This window comes from Sphaerodactylus townsendi, linkage group LG11 (assembly GCF_021028975.2).
Source record: "Sphaerodactylus townsendi isolate TG3544 linkage group LG11, MPM_Stown_v2.3, whole genome shotgun sequence".
NCBI classification, from domain to species: Eukaryota; Metazoa; Chordata; class Lepidosauria; order Squamata; family Sphaerodactylidae; genus Sphaerodactylus; species Sphaerodactylus townsendi.
The window spans coordinates 8,940,206-8,960,519 of NC_059435.1; the positions used below are offsets into that span (position 1 = coordinate 8,940,206).

The following is a 20,314-nucleotide window of genomic DNA, read 5'->3' on the forward strand; positions in this document are numbered from 1 at the left end:
ATGCCTCCCTTTTTCGGGGGAGGGGGAATTTTAATCTGGAATATTGGATGCCAACTATGCCATTTATCGCGATGTATTGCATAATTTAAACTTTTAGCTTTTACCGCTGCTTTAAATGTCTGATTGTTTTATAATGTTATTTTTATATGCTGTACACTGCCCAGAGCCCTTCGGGGATGGGGTGGTATAAAAGCCTAAATAAATAAATGAATGAATGAATGAATGAATGAATGAATGAATGAATGAATGAATAAATAAATAAATAAATAAATAAATAAATAAAACCTACTTTGTAGATATGTTTTATCTGTATATAGCAATAAATGTTTTGCTTTCTGAATCGAGAACTTGGTAATGCCTGTGCCCTGGGGATAAAAGTTTTCTACAATTCAGTAGCCTGTAGAAATGTTTATTGCGCCCGTTCCCATGGGAATCCCAACAACTGAATGAAATGAAAGCTATATACAGTTTTATTCCTTTCAAAGGTTGTGAAGATTCGGGAAGCAATTCTGTGACTAAGCCATGAATGTGCAGAGTCAAAGTCTATTGCTGTCTTCCCATGTAATCCTGTCTGCCATGCAGGGATTCTCATTTCCATTGCCCTCAAGCTCGGCACAATCAGCTTTTTCCTGCATGAGTATCACAGAAGAAATTATCTCTCGTTAGCCTGACTTAGCATCAGTACGTTTTAAGAATAAACACCATGTGTTGTCGAAGGATTTCATGGCCAGAATCAATTGGCTTTTGTGGGTTTCCTGGACTGTGTGGTTGTTGTCTGGTTGGTTTTGCTCCTAATTAGCACTGCTGTCCCCTCCCGGCCTTGGGATCGGGCGCCACCCTTATTGCACTATTGTTGTACTTTTATTGTACTATATTTGTAATGGTTCTATGTTTTTATTTTAACTTAACTTATTTATTGTGTGTATTGTTGATCCTGGCCTGTTGTACACCACCTAGAGCCCTTCGGGGGTGGGAGGTTCTAAAATTAAATAAATAAACAAATAAACAAACATATAAACAAACATACCAGGTGCTCAGGAGCAGCAGCAGCAGAAGGCCATTGCTTTCACCTCCTGCATGTGAGCTCCCAAAGGCACCTGGTGGGCCACTGCGAGTAGCAGAGTGCTGGACTAGATGGACTCTGGTCTGATCCAGCAGGCTAGTTCTTATGTTCTTAAATAAATAAATAAAGTTTGGCTCACATCTGTGGCTGGCATCTTCAGAGGCATGTCACAGTCAGGTGTATATCTCTTCAAACACTTCTGACCATGACATACTGTGAAGATGCCAGCCACAGATGGGGGCAAAACATTAGGAGCAGAAACTACCGTGTTTCTCCGAAAATAAGACAGTGTCTTATTAATTTTTGCTCCCCAAGATGCGCTATGTCTTATTTTCAGGGGATGTCTTATTTTTCTGCTCCACAGCTGCATGCTCTGGTGTTCTGCTCGACGGGCATGCTTCCAAACAAAAACTTTGCCACGTCTTACTTTCGGGGGATGTTTTATGTTTAGCACTTCAGCGAAACCTCTGCTACGTCTTATTCTCAGGGGATGTCTTATTTTTGGAGAAACAGGGTACAAGACCATGGCCACACAGCCTGGGATCCACATCAGCCAGTAAACACTATCTTTTCCCATGGACTACCACTGGCTTGCTGCATTGTTATACTTATAAAAACAGGCATATTGATTTCACAATTTTAATCTCGTTGGCTGTACAACAATGGTCCTGCGAGCTTTGAGAAAGGGGTAAGTAGCCTATGCTGTGGATCCCCAATTATGTAGAACCTGTGGACGCTTTGAGTAATTTAAAAAGGGAGTAATTATAAGTAACTGCGTGTACGATCTGACTTTTCAACCGTAGCTCATAATCTGTAAAACCACCATTAATCAGTTCAGAGCAGAGGCAGAATTTCCTGATATATAGATGAGGTGCTAACCTTTTACTTTGAGCTGTAGAGATTGTGGGCCTCAGGATTTGTTTTAAGAGGAGCAAGTGCGGGGTCCTGGTCCAATCCCTGTGTCACTCACATGCAAAAATTTAGGGCATCTTTAATATTCTTTCTCTCTCTTTTTTTTTTGTCCTTTGTGTTTCCTCTTTTCCAGTTGTCCCATCAAAAGCTCAATCTGAACCTTCTCTGAACTGTAGAGGTACTGTACAGTGAGGCATAGAGAGAAATTATTTCCCTTCTAACATTTTCTTGGCATGGGTTTGATGACTAACACATTTAGGCTTCTGCTGTAAGCCAGTATAGCTCCATAGTGTGTCTTCACATTATAGGTGACATAGAGCTTTTTCTCAGCTTCGTTCTTTAGAAGAATGTGTGTATGCTAGCATCTATGAACTGAAATGCGCATGGTAGCTAACCACATATTTCCACACATTCACACAGTCACAGAAACTAGGCGATACGTTCTTCCTTGGCTATTGAAATGAGTTTGGATTATTGCACCCTTCTTTCGTCCTGCTGTTGATGCAGTAGATTTCCTAACGAACGTGCACGCTTTGGATCATTGGCAGTCAAGACTTAACAAATGTGTGAGCTTGGTGTGGATCTACGCAGCTGTTGCACAAGTCTGGGCGGTGGCGACGAGGATGTCATGCTTTGTCGAAGCCTTTCACGGCCGGAATCACTGGGGTGCTGTGTGGTTTCCGGGATGTATGGCTGTGTTCTAGCAACATTCTCTCCTGACATTTCACCTGCATCTGTGGCTGGCATCTTCAGAGGATCTGATAGTAGGAAAGGATCTGAAGATGCCAGCCACAGATGCAGGCGAAACGTCAGAACACAGCCATACAGCCCGGAAACCACACAGCACCCCAGATGTCATACTTGTTGCAAAATGAATCCCAGCGCTTTCTTGTTGACCTCAGCTGATTGTGGGACCTCCAGCAGCAGCTTTGGCACACAGCCATTAAAAGATAAGTCCCTTAAGTGGCCCCACCCCTGAGCCCCACCCCCGGCCTCTGTGCAGGCCGAGTCCTTGCCCCCCCCCCCCGGACTTCGTGTAGGCCAGGAGGGCCTGAAGAGGGCAAAAGCCAGCCTGCACGGAGGCCGGGGGTGGGTGGGGCTTGCACATTTTTTGCCTTGTGGGGGGTCACCCATGTCCCCAGGCGCATGGCTTTTGGTCACGTGGGGGGTGCTGGGCGCCCCCCACATGGCCAAAAGGTGTGTGTCCCAGCCACATGCCACTGAGCCCCGGCCTTCGTGCAGGCCGGCTTTTGCCCTCTTCATGGTGACCCCCATTTCTATATAGGCCATACGCCTCTGCCCTGCTCCCCCAGGTTACACTCCCATGAAAAGATAAGTCCCTTAAGTGGTTACTCCCTCTGCCTTTTCTCTGCTCCCAGAACACATCTTTGCAGTGTTTTTTTTTTTAAGATCAGAAAAATACTGGGCTACCACTGTACGTGTTTGCATGCTGTGTGTAGCTTAGCCTACAGTGTCTTTTCTTAATCTGAGACTCTGCGCTAAAGTAGCAAACTTGCTTCTAGATACTTTAGAGGAATTGTAGAAGTGCAGCACGGTCTCTGGCTTCACTGTTATATAAAGTAGAAATACAGAAGAAACTTGCTGTTGTGCAAGAAATGCATTCCGTGGATCACTCCAAATGGTGAAATACATGTATCCTAGGAGACTGGGTTCCAGAATCTTTAGTAGCAACACAACCAAATTTCGTATGAACTTTGGAACGATTGTGATCATGGTGCAGTGGGAGTTGGAAAAGATGGGATGCTGTATCACATGATCAAACTGTGAATAAGGGAAATCGCAAAATGAGTGAAATAAAAAAAATTGCAGATTCTATAATTTCACACTTTATATGTAAAAATAAATTTGCTTTCTTTAAGAACGCCAGGATACACTGAAATAGTGTAACTGTTTTAAGCTTGAATGATTTTGAATCACCCTTTTAAACTGGGCTAAAATAAAAAGGGGGTTGGATCCAAATCACTAACTTGGTGCAAAAAATGGAACATGATCAGCAGTGGCATAGGAGGTTAAGAGCTCGTGTATCTAATCTGGAGGAACCGGGTTTGATTCCCAGCTCTGCCGCCTGAGCTGTGGAGGCTTATCTGGGGAATTCAGATTAGCCTGTGCACTCCCACACATGCCAGCTGGGTGACCTTGGGCTAGTCACAGCTTCTCGGAGCTCTCTCAGCCCCACCCACCTCACAGGGTGTTTGTTGTGAGGGGGGAAGGGCAAGGAGATTGTAAGCCCCTTTGAATCTCCTACAGGAGAGAAAGGGGGGATATAAATCCAAAACTCCTCTTCTCTTCTTCTGTGAGCAATTCATACAACAGTATACCAGAGCTTAGAATTCATTTGTGTGTGTTCAGCCATACGTTACCAGTCACTGATTTCCATCTTCAAAGTTAACGGTAGCTTTTTCCACCCTTTAATTGATGCCGTGTGTGACAGGAGTATTGATGCAGTATCATTTGTATTACAGAGACAAGAAATTCAACTAGCTGTGACCCAGTGGAAAAAGAAAAGAAAAGATTTCTGGGATTTTTCAGAACTAATAAAAGAATCAGTAAGGTAAAGCGGTGTTATTTTTCCCTTTTAAGAATTAATCGCTTCAGTTTGCATTTGCCCCTGTGGTTATGCAGGTCTCTGGTTTTTTAAAGGAACATTTAATATATATTTGCTGCAGCTAGATTTACTTGGATTGTGGTCCTCTTTCCAGACTCATCGCAGCATCAGTTGTAATAATTTATGGCCAGAAGACTTTTATTGTTCTATCTTATCTCATTTGAACATTTACTGCGTATTTTTGACTGAACTTGCCATTCCAATTTTTCTGGATGTCATTATAAGAGCTTTGTTTCGATAATATTATGTCACTTCCTGTCTCCTTCAGGTGGGGCTTCAAAGTTTATGACTGAGCACTAATCTGGCCTTTTATTGAAAAAAATATTGTGTGGCTAGACTGTAGACAATAGAAACGGACACTTCTGTTGCCCACTTAAGCAAACAAGGAGGACACAAATCTTCGTGTGTGGTTTAATGTAGGGGAACTTCAAGATAAAAGAGATGTAAAAAAAAGCCGGTTTGATTCACTCAGTGATAATGATTGAGGGCTAGGATGCCGATGGGTCATATTTTCTCAGTACAGATCTTACCCATTTACAGGGGGAAAAGATCAGAGTCCAACCTCTGTTAAAAACCACCAAAGAAGGAGACTCCACCACCTTCCAAGGCAGTGTATTCCACGGTCAAAAACCCTTTATTGTCAGGAAGTTCTTCCTCATGTTTAAATGAAATCTCTTTTCCGGCACTCGGAATCCATTACTCCTTGTCCTAGTCTCTGCAGCAGCAGAAAACAAACTTGCTCCAGCTTTCAGCATGACAGTCCTCAAATATTTACACATGACTGTCATGTCATCCCTTAACCTTCTCCTCTCCAAACTAAGCATACCTAGCTCACTAAGGCGCTCCTCATAGGTCATGGAATCCAGACCTTTTCTAGTCCCATTCCAGCTTGTCAATATACTTCTTGGATTGTGGTCCCCAGAATTGGATACAGTATTCCAGGTGAGGTCTGACCAATGCAGAATAGAGTGGTGCTATTAGAAGAAGAAGAAGAGTTTGGATTTATATCCCCCCTGTCTCTCCTACAGGAGACTCAAAGGGGCTTACAATCTCCTTGCCCTTCCCCCCTCACAACAAACACCCTGTGAGGTAGGTGGGGCTGAGAGAGCTCCGAGAAGCTGTGACTAGCCCAAGGTCGCCCAGCTGGCGTGTGTGGGAGTGTACAGGCCAATCTGAATTCCCCAGATAAGCCTCCACAGCTCAGGCGGCAGAGCTGGGAATCAAACCCGGTCCCTCCAGATTAGATACACGAGCTCTTAAACTCCTACGCCACTGCTGCTCCTTTATTTATGAAAAAGTTGTAAGATTAGTCTGGCATTCCTTGTTTTTGAGATGGGAAAGACTCTCTACCTGAGGCCCTAGAGAACTGCTGCCAGTCTGATTGGACGGCAGTGACCTTGAGGGATCAGTGGTCTATTCTTTATAAGGCAGTTTCATATGTTCAAACTCAGCAGACTGTGCAGGGGAGGGCGGATGGTTTCATGCCTTCCGTGTGTGAGTTCGCTGGCAGTATCTGGTTGCTCGACTGCTGAAGTGCTGGATTAGATGGACCTTTTATCTGATCCAGTAGGGCTGTTCTCCTGTTTTCATATTAGTTCATGTTTGGTTAGGCTTGTGCACCTTTGAAAGTGGAAAGTGGAGCGCACACCCTTTGTCTCTCCTTGCAAGCAGGACATACAAGCAATATCTTTCCCTCTGCTGTCTTTCTTTGAATAGCTGTGCGTGATCTCAAAAAGGATATTGAGGAGATAGAAAAAGTGCAGAGAAGGGCAACAAGGATGATTGAGGGACTGGAGCACCTTCCTTATGAGGAGAGGCTGCAGCGTTTGGGACTCTTTAGTTTGGAGAGGTAGACAGCTTGAGGGGGGATCTGGGTTGAAGTCTATATAAAATTATGCATGGGGTAGAAAATGTTGACAGAGAGAAATTTTTCTCTCTTTTCTCCTGGCAATACTAGAACCAGGGGGCATACATTGAAAATGCTGGGGGGAAGAATTAGGACTAATAAAAGGAAACACTTCTTCACGCAACGTGTGATTGGTGTTTGGAATATGCTGCCACAGGAGGTGGTGATGGCCACTCACCTGGATAGCTTTAAAAGGGGCTTGGACAGATTTATGGAGGAGAAGTCGATGTATGGCTACCAATCTTGATCCTCTTTGATCTGAGATTGCAAATGCCTTAGCAGACCAGGTGCTCAGGAGCAGCAGCAGAAGGCCATTGCTTTCACCTCCTGTATGTGAGCTCCCAAAGACACCTGGTGGGCCACTGCGAGTAGCAGAGTGCTGGACTAGATGGACTCTGGTCTGATCCAGCTGGCTTGTTCTTATGTTCTTATGACTCTGGGCAAAGATTAACTTGATTTTTCCCCGTCTGTGGTGGAAGACATATATGAAATAGCGTTCAACCATGGGCTTCTTCAGAACATTTAGAATTGATACACCAGGTAAAAGCTGATGATAGCTGTCAGGCCTGGACAAACCCTTCCATTCAGAAGTATGTGACAATTTAGATACCATGCATGCAGATGTCTTCTCCTCTGGAGCAGTTTTGTCCCTGCAAAAAAGTTCACTTCTCAATCAATCAATCAATCAATCAATCAATCAATCAATCAATCAATCAATCAATCAATCAATCAATCAATCAATCAATCAATCAATCAATCAATCAATCAATCAATCACACCTTTATTGGCATAAACAGCAAAAATGCAGATTCATACATATAAAAGGACAAACAAAAAATATAAAAGATACATATAAGAAGTGAATAAAACAGCTAGCAACAATAATAAAGAAAAATTAACCATTTGAAATTGTCATCAAGAATAGAGCTACCATATATGTTACATCAGCGTTGTGGTCTCCTAAAAGGAAATGCACAGCAATAATGGGATTTTTGAGTTTTCCTTGCTGCTCGCAGAGGATGGATTAAGCGAGAGCACACATCTGCATTTGTTTCACCTTCTTAAAGGAGTTCACTTCTCCTTGAAACCTTCTGAGTTGGGTTGGGTCCAGTGGTTCCCGCAGTCAGAGGAAGGAAACTTCATCCAGTGATACACTTGAAAAGAAAGCGCGGTGTAGTAGTTAAGAGCGCAGACTCTAGTCTGAAGAACTGTCCCATTTCCTGCCCCTCCACATGGAGTCTGCTGGGTGATCTTGGACCAGTTACAGTTTTCTCAGAATTCTCTCAGCCTACACGGGGCAAGCAAAGCCAAATCCCCACTTGTCTTGAAAACCCTACAGGGTCAACTTGCCATAAGTCAGCTATGTGCAGTGGCGTAGTGGCTAAGAGCAGGTGCACTCTGATCTGGAGGAACTGGGTTTGATTCCCAGCTCTGCCACTTGAGTTGTGGAGGCTTATCTGGGGAATTCAGATTAGCCTGTGCACTCCCACACACGCCAGCTGGGTGACCTTGGGCTAGTCACAGCTTTTCGGAGCTCTCCCAGCCCCACCCACCTCACAGGGTGTTTGTTGTGAGGGGGGAAGGGCAAGGAGATTGTCAGCCCCTTTGAGCCTCCTACCGGAGAAAAAGGGAGGATATAAATCCTCCTCCTCCTCCCCCTCCCCCTCCTCCCCCTCCTCCTCCCTCCCCCTCCCCTCCCCTCCCCTCCCCCCTCCTCCTCCTCCTCCTCCTCCTCCTCTTCCTCTTCCTCTTCCTCTTCCTCTTCTTCTTCTTCCTCTTCTTCTTCCTCTCCTCCTTCCTTCTTCTTCCTCTTCTTCTTCCTTTCCTTCCTCTTCTTCTTCTTCTTCTTCTTCTTCTTCTTCTTCTTCTTCTTCTTCTTCTTCTTCTTCTTCTTCTTCTTCTTCTTCTTCTTCTTCTTCTTCTTCTTCTTCTTCTTCTTCTTCTTCTTCTTCTTCTTCTTCTTCTTCTTCTTCTTCTTCTTCTTCTTCTTCTTCTTCTTCTTCTTCTTGAAGGTACTTTCTACTACCATGCTTCAAAAACCAACGTTCAGAGTAAACACAGTCTTCCTCTCCAGTGGATTCCCAAGGTGTCAATCACTGTTCTCCTTCCCTCTATTTTGCCTCCACAACAGCAACCCAGTGAAGTACACTAGGTTCAGTGTGCCGCTCACCTCACCCGATAAGCTTCCATGGCAGAACGGGAATTCTAAGCTGCGCCTCCCAGATACTAGTGGGACACTCTAGAAATGCATCATTTGTCGCTGAGAAGTTTTAAAATTCTTTTCTGCACTTTTCTCTCACCACCCTGGGTTCTTCTTTAATCTTCCCTAAATAGTCCTGTGGTATTATTGAGATTCCTCAGTAATTATTGAGATTCCTCAATAATACTGAACAAACAGTCATTGTCTCTGGTTTGCTTTCCCACTCGCACAGTGTTTTATCAGGCTTGTCCGTCACAATTGTTCATAGTTGGCATGGAATGTGTTTCTTTTGGTGTGGTTGTGTAGGATGCTTATTTGTGTTCCAGGCAGAAGTGTCCTTGCTGAGGATGGATGTGGATTACGGCAGCGAGGAGCCTTTAAAATCGACCAGAGCAAGTCAGCAAAGCTTGGATGTAAGTATTAATATGGCCTCTAGGTGGTGGTAATGCCATGTAAAGAGCTTTATGTGCTGGTGGCTTTCTTACCAGAAGGTTCTTTGAGGCTGAGATGATGGGTTCTAATTGTATTCACGGTTCTTAAGTAACTGGACAACAGGGAGTACACCAAGGCAACTGTGAATGAAACTATTTTTAATTAAAATATATTAATGTATTGTCAAAGGCTTTCAAGGCCGGAATCACTGGGGTGCTGTGTGATTTCTGGGCTGTATGGCCGTGTTCTAGCAGCAAAATGTTGACAGATCTTTCTCACAATACTAGAACCAGGGGGCATCCATTGAAAATGCTGGGGGGAAGAATTAGGACTAATAAAAGGAAACACTTCTTCACGCAACGTGTGATCGGTGTTTGGAATATGCTGCCACAGGAGGTGGTGATGGCCACTCACCTGGATAGCTTTAAAAGGGGCTTGGACAGATTTATGGAGGAGAAGTCGATCTATGGCTACCAATCTTGATCCTCTTTGATCTGAGATTGCAAATGCCTTAACAGACCAGGTGCTCGGGAGCAACAGCCGCAGAAGGCCATTGCTTTCACATCCTGCACGTGAGCTCCCGAAAGCACCTGGTGGGCCACTGCGAGTAGCAGAGAGCTGGACTAGATGGACTCTGGTCTGATCCAGCTGGCTTTTTCTTATGTTCTTATGTTCTTAAACCACACAGCACCCCAAAAATATATTAAACTGTATACAGTACATTCAGCAACATAAACTGTACCAAATTATTTCACACAGTTATCAAATATCATAGAAGGATAAGAAAAATATGATGTCCCAATTCTCTGTGTTGAAAGCTAGGATTGGAAAGTTTGCTGAAGCATTCAGTTGACTAAGAATGGGAACATTCTAGAATGGGGTCCTCTGCCTTTTTGAACATGCAGGTGCCTTGGAATCCTGGCACGACATGGCGGGTGCAACCACAAAGCGGGTGTCGTAAAAATGGTGGCCTCAGCTTATCTTCAGCAATACAGTTAAAAATCCTTGTACCATAGTAACAGCTGCTGCCAAACTGATGGTTTTGAAAATCCATTGTCCAGTCAGAAGCCTTGCTGGGCAAAACCCATATCTGGCCCCACCAACTTTCTAAAAACACTTGGTCAATGTTGGTGGGTTCCGGAGTGTGTTGCAGATCCCCATTCTAAGTCATTGTAAGGTTGGAAAAAAATATTGTAATGAGAATCTCTGCAAAGTCTTAGCAGCAGGCTGACCCAGCCAAGTATGCTACAATAGTACCACTGGCTTTGTATGAGAAAGTCCAGTTCACCCCATGCTTGGGCTAGCCTGTGAAGAATAACATGTCCCATAAGAACTTAGAAAATATATCTTGGCCATCCCTGGTAGAAAGGAAACCAGGAAGATAAATGAACAGCCCACCACTTGATGTCTCTATCTGCATAAGAAAAACCAGTGGACTTATGTGAGACTCCCGTCAGTGACATTTGAAATTAGTTGCAATTATATAAATCAGAAATAAGGAAGATATCTCAAGTCCTGAACAATTTATTGATCCTTGAGCATGCTACTTGTTTGTGTTGAAAATCAGGAGGGGTGGGGAAAACCACAACAAGAAACAATGGAAAGATATAACAGTGTCGAGAACTGTACACAGCTTACAAGGGCTATAATTTAAGGCAGGACTCCACAAAATCCAGGTGTCAGGTCTTGGTGGCACAAAAAAAATTAACTCTAGTACCTAGTCATGGGTTTATTATAGTGTCTCTTGGAAATAATCAGTGGAAATCTGAAGATTATTTATCATATCACATCAGAATATGTTTTGTTTGTGTGACATAAAAATGAATGCATGAAGTCTGTCATAGCTTAGTTATGTCAGTGGATGCTCGAGGAATTAATTTTTTAACTTCTCTGCTGGCTCTAATATTCATTAAACAGCCTTTTAAAGCAGTAATGAATTTACGAGGAAAGTGGCGAGAAGTTATATTAGTGTTAGAATATTGTAGGAGATAACAACACATGTAATTAATGGTTAATTTAAAGTGTTGTCATAGCTTTTATAAAATTATGAGAAACTGAAGAGTTTAGTATTAGGTTTTGTGGTAGCAGCGATGAGAAAATATGGTCACTTAAACACAAAGCCCTGAAGGTTGGCAAATGAGACCAACTCCTCAATTTTTGTTTTAGCTCCTAGAGGTAAAAGAAAATTTGTTAAGGCCTATTTTAAGCCATCTGGAACTCACAACTGGTAGGTAATTAGATGGTTCAGTGTCTCTCACTGGGATGGCTGATTCATAAGCCCTTATTGATCCTTCTCAGTGATACTAGAGGCTAACTATGCATACACGTACTTACTTTTTCTTTCAAACTTGCCTGCTCTCCATGTGTATTTGCAGAATTTTTTTTGTGGTTAGCTTCGCGTCTCAATTTAACAGGATTATTTTTCATCATCTCTGATGTCTGCAAGTTCTGTGTCGTTACACATTTTGTTGGATGAATGACATCCAAAATCCTTTGCTGCCCCACTGCTGATTATTTTGCATCAATAGAAATCAGCTAGGGGGGAAACCCCTATCAGTCTTGGTGGAGAAGATGACCTGCTGAACTGTGTGCTGAAAAATGCTCCGCTGAAGTTAGTGGATTCAAGGAGTGTCATTCTGTTCAGGGCTCCAATGTCAGTATACTAAAAATTATTGCCAGTCTACTTAACAAAATAAAAAATGTACCTTGTGTTTAAAATTTGTTAATTGGCATCGTGGTAGCCTCAGCTGGACAGTTTGGAAATTTTCCAAAGACAGTGACATATAGATCTGGTTGGAATGGAGAATGCAAGAATTATGTGTAGGGTTTAGAACAGGGGTCTGCAACCTGCGGCTCTCCAGATGATCATGGACTACAAATTCCATCAGCCAATTGGCCATGCTGGCAGGGGCTGATGGGAATTGTAGTCCATGAACATCTGGAGAGTTGCAGGTTGCAGACCCCTGGCTTAGACTGGAATAACTTTGCATCAGATAGCTCTGTAAGAGTAGTTCCAGGCAGGGAAAGGTGCTATTAGAGTCATTCCTTCTGTCCTTCTGTTTCTTTCTGTAGTATATCTGTACTTGTATGCATACACACACCTAGCATCCGCAGTCTAAGAAGCTTAAGTATGTTATTATCCATTTCTGGCCTCTTTTTCCATTTCCCATCCTTCCCTTTTGTTGCTGTGGGTTTTAATAGGATTGGGAATATCCAAAAGCTCCATCATGTTATAATTATGTTCCAGGTGTGCAGGCTTTAGGACGATTGTTATTATGAATATTATTGTATGTTTTATTTTATGATGTAAACTGCTATGAACACACTATGACAGGAAGAGCAGGGTATAACATGATGATAATGATGATGATAATGATAAGGTCACTAAATACTATGATTTGAAAATCGAGATTCAGCGACTATGGCACAAACCAGCTGAGGTCCTCCCAGTGGTAATCAGTGTCGAAAGCAAAAAACCAGAGAAAATTGCAGCTCTTCGGTTTTGGAAAGATCTGTGGGAAAACAAGAAGGATTACAACAAGAAGGCACAGTGGATAACGGATTTTGAGAAAGGTGTTAGTGGAAAACTAATGCAAGAACTGGAAATAACTGATATTATAAAAATTTGAGTCAAGAAAGTGAAAAACTGGAAGCCACTTGGACCTGATCAACTACACGGCTTCTGGCTCAAATATCTGACCAGTTTACACCTGACAATGGCCAAGCAATTCAGTGAAGCCATGCAAAATGATGAAATCAATGAATGGCTAACAACTGGGAAGATATACTTAATTCAGAAAGATCCAGACAAGGGACGGCACCTGAAAACTACAGACCAATAACATGTTTGCCCACAATGTTCAAACTGCTCACTGGCATATTTAGCAGATAACATCATGGACTACTTGAAAGCAAATTTGCCATTGGAACAAAAAGGGAACAAGAGGAGGAGCCAGGGGATAAGCGATCAACTCCCGATAGACAAAATAATAATGGAGAACTTTAAGAACTGAACAAATTTTCATATGGTCTGAATCGATTACAAGAAGGCATTCAAATCACTGGCCCATAGTTGCATTATGAAATGCTTGGAAATAATTGGTGTCACCAAAAACGAATGAATATTCACTGGAAAAGCAGTGAGACAGGGGAGAATTGAATTAACAGTCAGAAATGAAAACGATGGAGCAGTCAATGGCAAGCGAGGAATTTTCCAAGGTGATTCACTATCGCCCTTACTGTTTATTATTGCCATGTGATTTTAAAGGAAATTTTTAAAGAAAGTTGGGATATTAAATGGCCAAAGAGAAAAAATCTCACATTTGCTGTACATGGATGATTTGAAGCTCTACAGGAAAACAGACGTCAAAATCCAGTCACTAGTGAACATAGTCCGAATATTCGGCACAGACATTTCAATGGAGTTTGGCCTGGAAAAGTGCACCACTGTGGCCATAAAGAGGAGCAAGATCACAGAGAGTGAAGGCATAGGAAATGGCTGATGACCAACTAATCAAGTGAAACCAAAAGGAAGCCTAAAAATACCTGGGCATTTTGCAGCTGGAAAACATCAAGCACAGCCAAGTGAAGACTGTGGTCAGCAGAGAATACAACCAGAGGGTCAGGAAAATTTTGAATGGCAGGATTACCATCAAGGCCATCAATACCTGGGCCGTACCTGTCATCAGGTACATTGACAGAATCATAAAATAGACACAGGGTGATTTGGATAAATTAGACAGAAAACTTGGAAGCTTTTGACGGTGCACTATGCTTTACATCCATGTGGTGATACTGGTAGACGATACCTTCCCCAGAGAGCTGATGGCAGAGGGCTACTGCAAGTAAAGCAAACATTAGAAGAGGAGAAACATGCGCCGCCCGGTTATGTGAATGAAAGTCAAGGACAGGCATTGATTGAAGTGAAGAACAGGCATTTACTGAAAGCCCAGAGAACCAAACAGGAATACAGAAAAAATGTGATTAAAATGAGGACTGAAAGCTAGCACAACAGAGCATTACACAGCCAATTTCTGGAGAAGATCAGGGATATGGTGGACAATGAAAAGATCTGGCTGTGGTTAACAACTGGAACTCTGAAAAAGGAAACTGATCCACTGTTTTTATCTGCTCAAGAGCAGGCCATTAAGATAAATATTAAGATAAATAAAAGTTCTGGTCTCCACATCTCAAAAAGGATATCGAAGAGATAGAAAAAAAGAGATGCAAGAGAGAGGAGCAACGGAGAGGGATGATTTGAAGGATTGGACAGCACACTTCCGCTTCCCTTCCTTCCTCTCCATTCCTTCCTTCCCCTTCCTTCCTTCCTTCAGCCCTTCCTTCCTTCCTTCCTTCCTTCCCCTTCGCTTCCCTTCCCCTTCCTTCCTTCCTTCCTTCCTTCCTTCCTTCCTTCCTTCCTTCCTTCCTTCCTTCCTTCCTTCCTTCCTTCCTTCCTTCCTTCCTTCCTTCCTTCCTTCCTTCCTTCCTTCCTTCTCTATCTGTCTGTCTGTCTGTCTGTCTGTCTGTCTGTCTGCCTGCCTGCCTGCCTGCCTGCCTGCCTGCCTGCCTGCCTGCCTGCCTGCCTGCCTGCCTGCCTGCCTGCCTGCCTGCCTGCCTGCCTGCCTGCCTGCCTGCCTGCCTGCCTGCCTGCCTGCCTGCCTGCCTGCCTGCCTGCCTGCCTGCCTGCCTGCCTGCCTGCCTGCCTGCCTGCCTGCCTGCCTGCCTGCCTGCCTGCCTGTCATCTATCTATATACTGCCCCATCCCCTGAGGGCTCTTATGAGGAGAGGCTGCAGCGTTCGGGACTCTTTAGTTTGGAGAGGAGGCGTCTGAGGGGGGATATGATTGAAGTCTATAAAATTATGCATGGGTTAGAAAATGCTGACAGAGATAAACTTTTCTCTCTTTCTCACAATACTAGAACCAGGGGGCATGCATTGAAAATGCTGGGGGGAAGAATTAGGACTAATAAAAGGAAACGCAACGTGTGATTGGTGTTTGGAATATGCTGCCACAGGAGGTGGTGATGGCCACTAACCTGGATAGCTTTAAAAAGGGCTTGGACAAATTTATGGAGAAGAAGTCAATCTATGGCAGAGGCTGATGGGAATTGTAGTTCCTGAACATCTGGAGAGCCGCAGGTTCCCTACCCCTGATCTATGGCTACCAGTCTTGATCCTCCTTGATCTCAGATTGCAAATGCCTTAGCAGACCAGGTGCTCAGGAGTAGCAGCAGCAGAAGGCCATTGCTTTCACATCCTCCACGTGAGCTCCCAAAGGCACCTGGTGGGCCACTGCGAGTAGCAGAGTGCTGGACTAGATGGACTCTGGTCTGATCCAGCAGGCTAGTTCTTATGTTCTTATGATCAAGGCCAGAATCTAAAAATCCTCAGATGATGCAAAGTGAAGATTGTGCAAGGAAGCTGATGAAATTATAGATCATGTACTCAGCTGCTGCAAAAAGATCACCCAGACTGAGCACATACAGAGGCACAACTCAGTGACCAAGATGATCCACTGGAATTTATGCAGGAATTAACAACCTTAGAACAGCTAAAAACCTGTGGGAATATTGTCCAGAGAAACTCACAGAAAATGAGAAGTTCAATCTTGTGGGACTTTTGAATCCAAACAAAGTGTTGGCACATAATACATCAAGCATCACACTGATCGAGGACCAGAAAGTGACCATCATCGACATAGCATTAACTGGTGACAGCAGGGTCATTGAAAAAGAACATGAGAAGGTCACTAGATACTACAATTTGAAAATTGAGCTTCATCATCTATGGCGCAAACCAGCTGAGGTAACCCAGTGATAATCGATTCCCTGGGCGTCATTCTGAAAACACTAGGGCAACACTTGAAACATCTCCCAATCAGAAGGCTGCCCTGCTGTGATCTGCATGATGACACCAAAATAGGAAAGGTAGCTAATGTCCCAGAGGACAGAGTCAGAATTCAAAATGACCTGGACAGATTAGAAAGCTGGGCCATAACAGACAAAATGATTTTCAATAGAGATCAATGTAAGGTACTACACTTAGGCAGAGAAAATGAAATGCACTGTTATATGATGGGTGACACCCAGTTTGACAACACTACCTGCGAAAGGGATCTGGGAGTCTTAGTGGACCACAAACTAAACATGAATCAGCAGTGTGATGCGGCGGCCAAGAAAGCCAATTCAATTCTGGGCTGTATCAATAGGAGGGTAGTGTCTAGATTGGGGGACGTAATTGTACCTCTCTATTCTGCATCAGTTAGACCTCACTTGGAATATTGTGTACAGTTCTGGGCACCGCAGTTCGAGAAAAATATTGACAAGCTGGAATGGGTCCAGAGGAGGGCACCCAAAATGGTAAAAGGTCTGGAATGTATGCCGTACGAGGAGAGACTTAGGGAGCTGGGTATGTTTAGTTTGGTGAAGAGAAGGATAAGAGGTGACATGATAGCCATGTTTAGATATTTGAAGGGGTGTCGTGTTGGTGAGGGAGCAAGCTTGTTTTCTGCTGCTCCAGAGACTAGGACCTGGAGTAATGGGTTCAAGGTGAAAGAAAAGAGATTCCACCTAAACATCAGAGAAAACTTCTTGACAGTAAGGGCTGTTCGACAGTGGAATGGACTACCTCGGGGTGGTGGTGGTGGAATCTCCTTCTTTGGAGGTTTTTAAAGAGAGGCTGGATAGCCATGTATCAGGAGTGCTTTGATTATGTGTTCCTGAATTGCAGGGGATTGGACTTGATGGCCCTTGGGGTCTCTTACAACTCTATGATTCTATGAATACCACACCAATTCATTACAATGTCCTAGGCCACTGGGTGAGGCAGGGGCGCCATTTTGCCCTAGGTGCCATTTCCCCTGCTATGCCTCTGATGTACTTGCTTTCTAAAAAGGTGCTTATGTTTTCCAAAGAGTTGACCCCCCACTCTCATAAGATGGGGGACTTTCAGTTGGGACTTTCAGTTGTAGTTAGTGATTCAGCCTGGTTGTCTGCTGTTCAAACAACGCCCTGAGACATGCCCAAAATAAATCTTCAGATCTCATACTACAGAAGTCAAGGATGATAACCTGATTTGTAACTCATATATAAACACTGCACAGTTAGACACAAGATTTAGGGTTTGACTTGGAGCTTGCTAAAGATTTACTCTGGTGTAATTAAACCCCGGCTCCAATAGAGTATGATTCATGCTTGATCCACAAAGCTACCAGCGAAGCTAGGAACAGGCCTCCGGACTGAAGTAATGTTATTAAAAATCTAATGAAAATAGATTTGAGCAATGGGGCAGCGGTGGTTAAAAACACATTGAAAACTATTAATCACAGAGTTTCCAGCAGCAAACCCTTTCTTGCCTTCAGTCTGGCATCTGCCCCGATGAGATACTGAACAGAGACTGTTTCAGTACAAACAGAGAAGGCCTTTCAAATGTAAACATTTGAGCAGCTGGCAGAGGAGATTAGCAAAGTTTCAGTGGGAGGGGAGAACTCGTGAGCAGTGGTGCCATCGAAATTTAACTAAAGCCAAATCACACCCCTGTTCAAATATGAGGGGTATCGTTTGAAAAGGCTACCAACTGAGCTTTGAGAACATTGTCCAGCACAATGGTGTGCGTGTGTGGGTGGGTGGCTCATTAAAAGACCTTTGGCTGGCATTCTGTTATAGTTACCTTCATCCCTTTTTGTGAATTCTGTCAGGGGGATTTAATGTAAGGTTCCCTAGCAACCCAGGGTCAGACCGAATGGACCCAACTCTTGAAAAGCGGTATCCTTCAGTTTGGCCCTCAGATTCGAATTTCAAAGATGGGATGTGTTTCGACCTGAGTTGTGACGGGACTGTTGTTTTGATATCGGGCAGCATTGCAGTTTCCAGTTCTGCACAGCTGAAGCAACAGAGCGGGGAATCAAACTCAGTTCCTCCAGGTTAGAGTACACCTGCTCTGTTCCTGTTCCCACACCCAGCTAGGCTAGTTTTTTGGTGTTATTCCATTAGTGTGATGCATAGTGACCACAAAGGGTGTTGTCCCACCTTCCCTAGGTGTGCCGTAGAGGCCATCTTCTCAGGATATGTGAGCAAGCACCAGAATCATTTTCTAGATTATTTCTCAAAGCTGTCCATTAGTGTGACTGCAGGGATGACCACTCAAACAACACCAGTTACAGGCAAGCAATCTTTTCCTATTGCCTACTGAAACTAACTGCTTTTTGTGTGTGTGCATCATCTGGTTGAGGCCCACCCACCCTGGGGGAAAGGGAGGGGGAGAGGGAGGGAAGGGGACCTGTCATATTGTCATGGCTCACCCATCCTGGAGAGAGGGGAGGGAGAGGGAGAGGGGAAGAGATTGGTGGGGGGAAGGGCAGAGAGGAGAGAGGGACCCATCATCTGGTCGAGGCCCACCCACCCTAGGAAGAGAGGGAGGGAAGGAAGAGTAGTGAGTGGGAAGGGGGCCCGTCATATTGTTGTGGCCCACCCCCCCGGGGGGAATTATTGGGGGGGGAGAGGAGAAGAGATTGGGGATTAATTATGGATCCGAGCTGCTCGGCTGAACACATTTCCTGAAGAAATTTATCTGTTCTTTTGTTAACCGAAGATACAGGGCTGATTCTCAAACTGAGCTGCCCAAATGGCTTCTTTGGGCAGCAGAGTAAGGGAAGTATCAGCAGAATGGGTCAGAGAAACAGCCCTGGGCATCAGGACCACAGCTGGGTGAGGGCAAGGATGACAAGAGGTATAGCTGGCATCTGTGTGGTCCCGGAGCTACGCGAGGGTCCTGTTTGGATTGGGGGAGGTGGGCGCTGCTAACTGTTTAAGAAGAAGAAGAGCTGGTTTTTACACCTTAATTTTCTCTGCTATAAGGAGTATCAAAGCAGCTTACAATCCCCTCCCCTCCCCCCAATAGTCACTTTGTGAGGTGAGGAAGGGGACTGAGAGAATTCTGAGATAACTGTTACTGGCCTAAGGTGCTCCCTAGATGTGTGCCTTATGCTGCGTTGTGCATTGAGATGGGCCAAACAACTCTAGAAACCTTGGCATGGATAAGGGCCATAAAATATTGGCTGCATATACATTTTCTAGTGGGATCCAATAGCTGTATTCCCTCTCTGTTATCAGATCCATTTTCCATATAGATATTTATTATTACGGCCTTTTGGCCAGCCAAGATCCATTTTCCATTCCATTTTAACCTTTAATGGCATATAATTATCAGATCACTTTATTTCAGAATGGCATACTTTGATCTTTAGAAAGGTTGAAGCTATTGGTTTCCCCTTGGAATCACTCCTTATGCTCACAAAGGTGGAAGCCTTCAGACTAGTTAAGAATAGGCTCTTGGATCTTGATTTTCATAATTTGACTCTTGCTGCCAAGACAACCTGTTCTCCGACTACATTATTGCGAGCGTGGAATTATGGCAGCATATCTTCGTCTGCTGATTAATCCCACCCAGAGGAGAGCCTTGGCTACTGCAAGATGTAATGTGCTGCCATCAGCTCTGCTGGAGGGAAGATTTAAGAATATGGAACGTTCTAAAAGAGTTTGTTCATGTGATATGACTACGGTTGAAACACTTGACCATTCTTTGTTTCTTTGCCCTAAATACAATAAGATACGCATGAAATACATGAATTCCATTTTCTTGCAATGTTCCCAGTGGCATGAGTGTTATAAGATACCCAATCTCCTGAACAGCTCTGATGTGCTCTTTTGTGAAACTGTTGCAAATTTCATACTGGAAATTAGTAGTTTTAACTGCATTTCTTAACCTTGTTTTGTTTTAAAATTTGTTTTGTTTTAAAATTTTAAAATTTGGTCCTGTTTTATATGCCAATAAAGGCTTGTGTTGCGACTGGCCTAAGGTCATCTAGTAAGCATCGGGTGGAGAAGTGGGGAATCAAACCGGGTCCTCTGGATTGAAGTCCACCACTCTTAACCACTACACCATGCTGGCTCTCATGTCCCCGCTTTTTCTATCATCCTGATAATAAACAGTTGCGGGAGAGGAACAGCTTTTGCCCCGTACGCATGCATTTTCATTAGACTGTTCTCTGACGAGTGCTTTTTAATTTACCCTGGAATAGGCCTAACTGAAAAGCAAGGGCTGTGAAGAGCTGAGCCTGAATGGCAGGGGGCATTATAATGGACATGGAGTGTTCGCTTCCTTGGATCCAGATGCCAC

At 43.9% G+C, this 20,314-nt stretch overlaps 1 protein-coding gene across 5 annotated transcripts in view; it reads left to right on the forward strand.

The window, feature by feature from the left end:
• COBL (cordon-bleu WH2 repeat protein) overlaps window positions 1–20,314 on the forward strand; it is a 239,104-nt gene that overhangs the window by 119,270 nt on the left and 99,520 nt on the right. For 4 of the 5 annotated variants that reach the window (XM_048511299.1, XM_048511297.1, XM_048511302.1 and 1 more), the window contains 3 exons: window positions 2,109–2,153; window positions 4,459–4,547; window positions 9,034–9,120. In XM_048511299.1, coding sequence (XP_048367256.1) covers window positions 2,109–2,153; window positions 4,459–4,547; window positions 9,034–9,120 — 221 coding nt within the window. The remainder of the gene's footprint in view (window positions 1–2,108; window positions 2,154–4,458; window positions 4,548–9,033; window positions 9,121–20,314) is intronic. The other variant, XM_048511300.1, reaches the window with a different exon arrangement.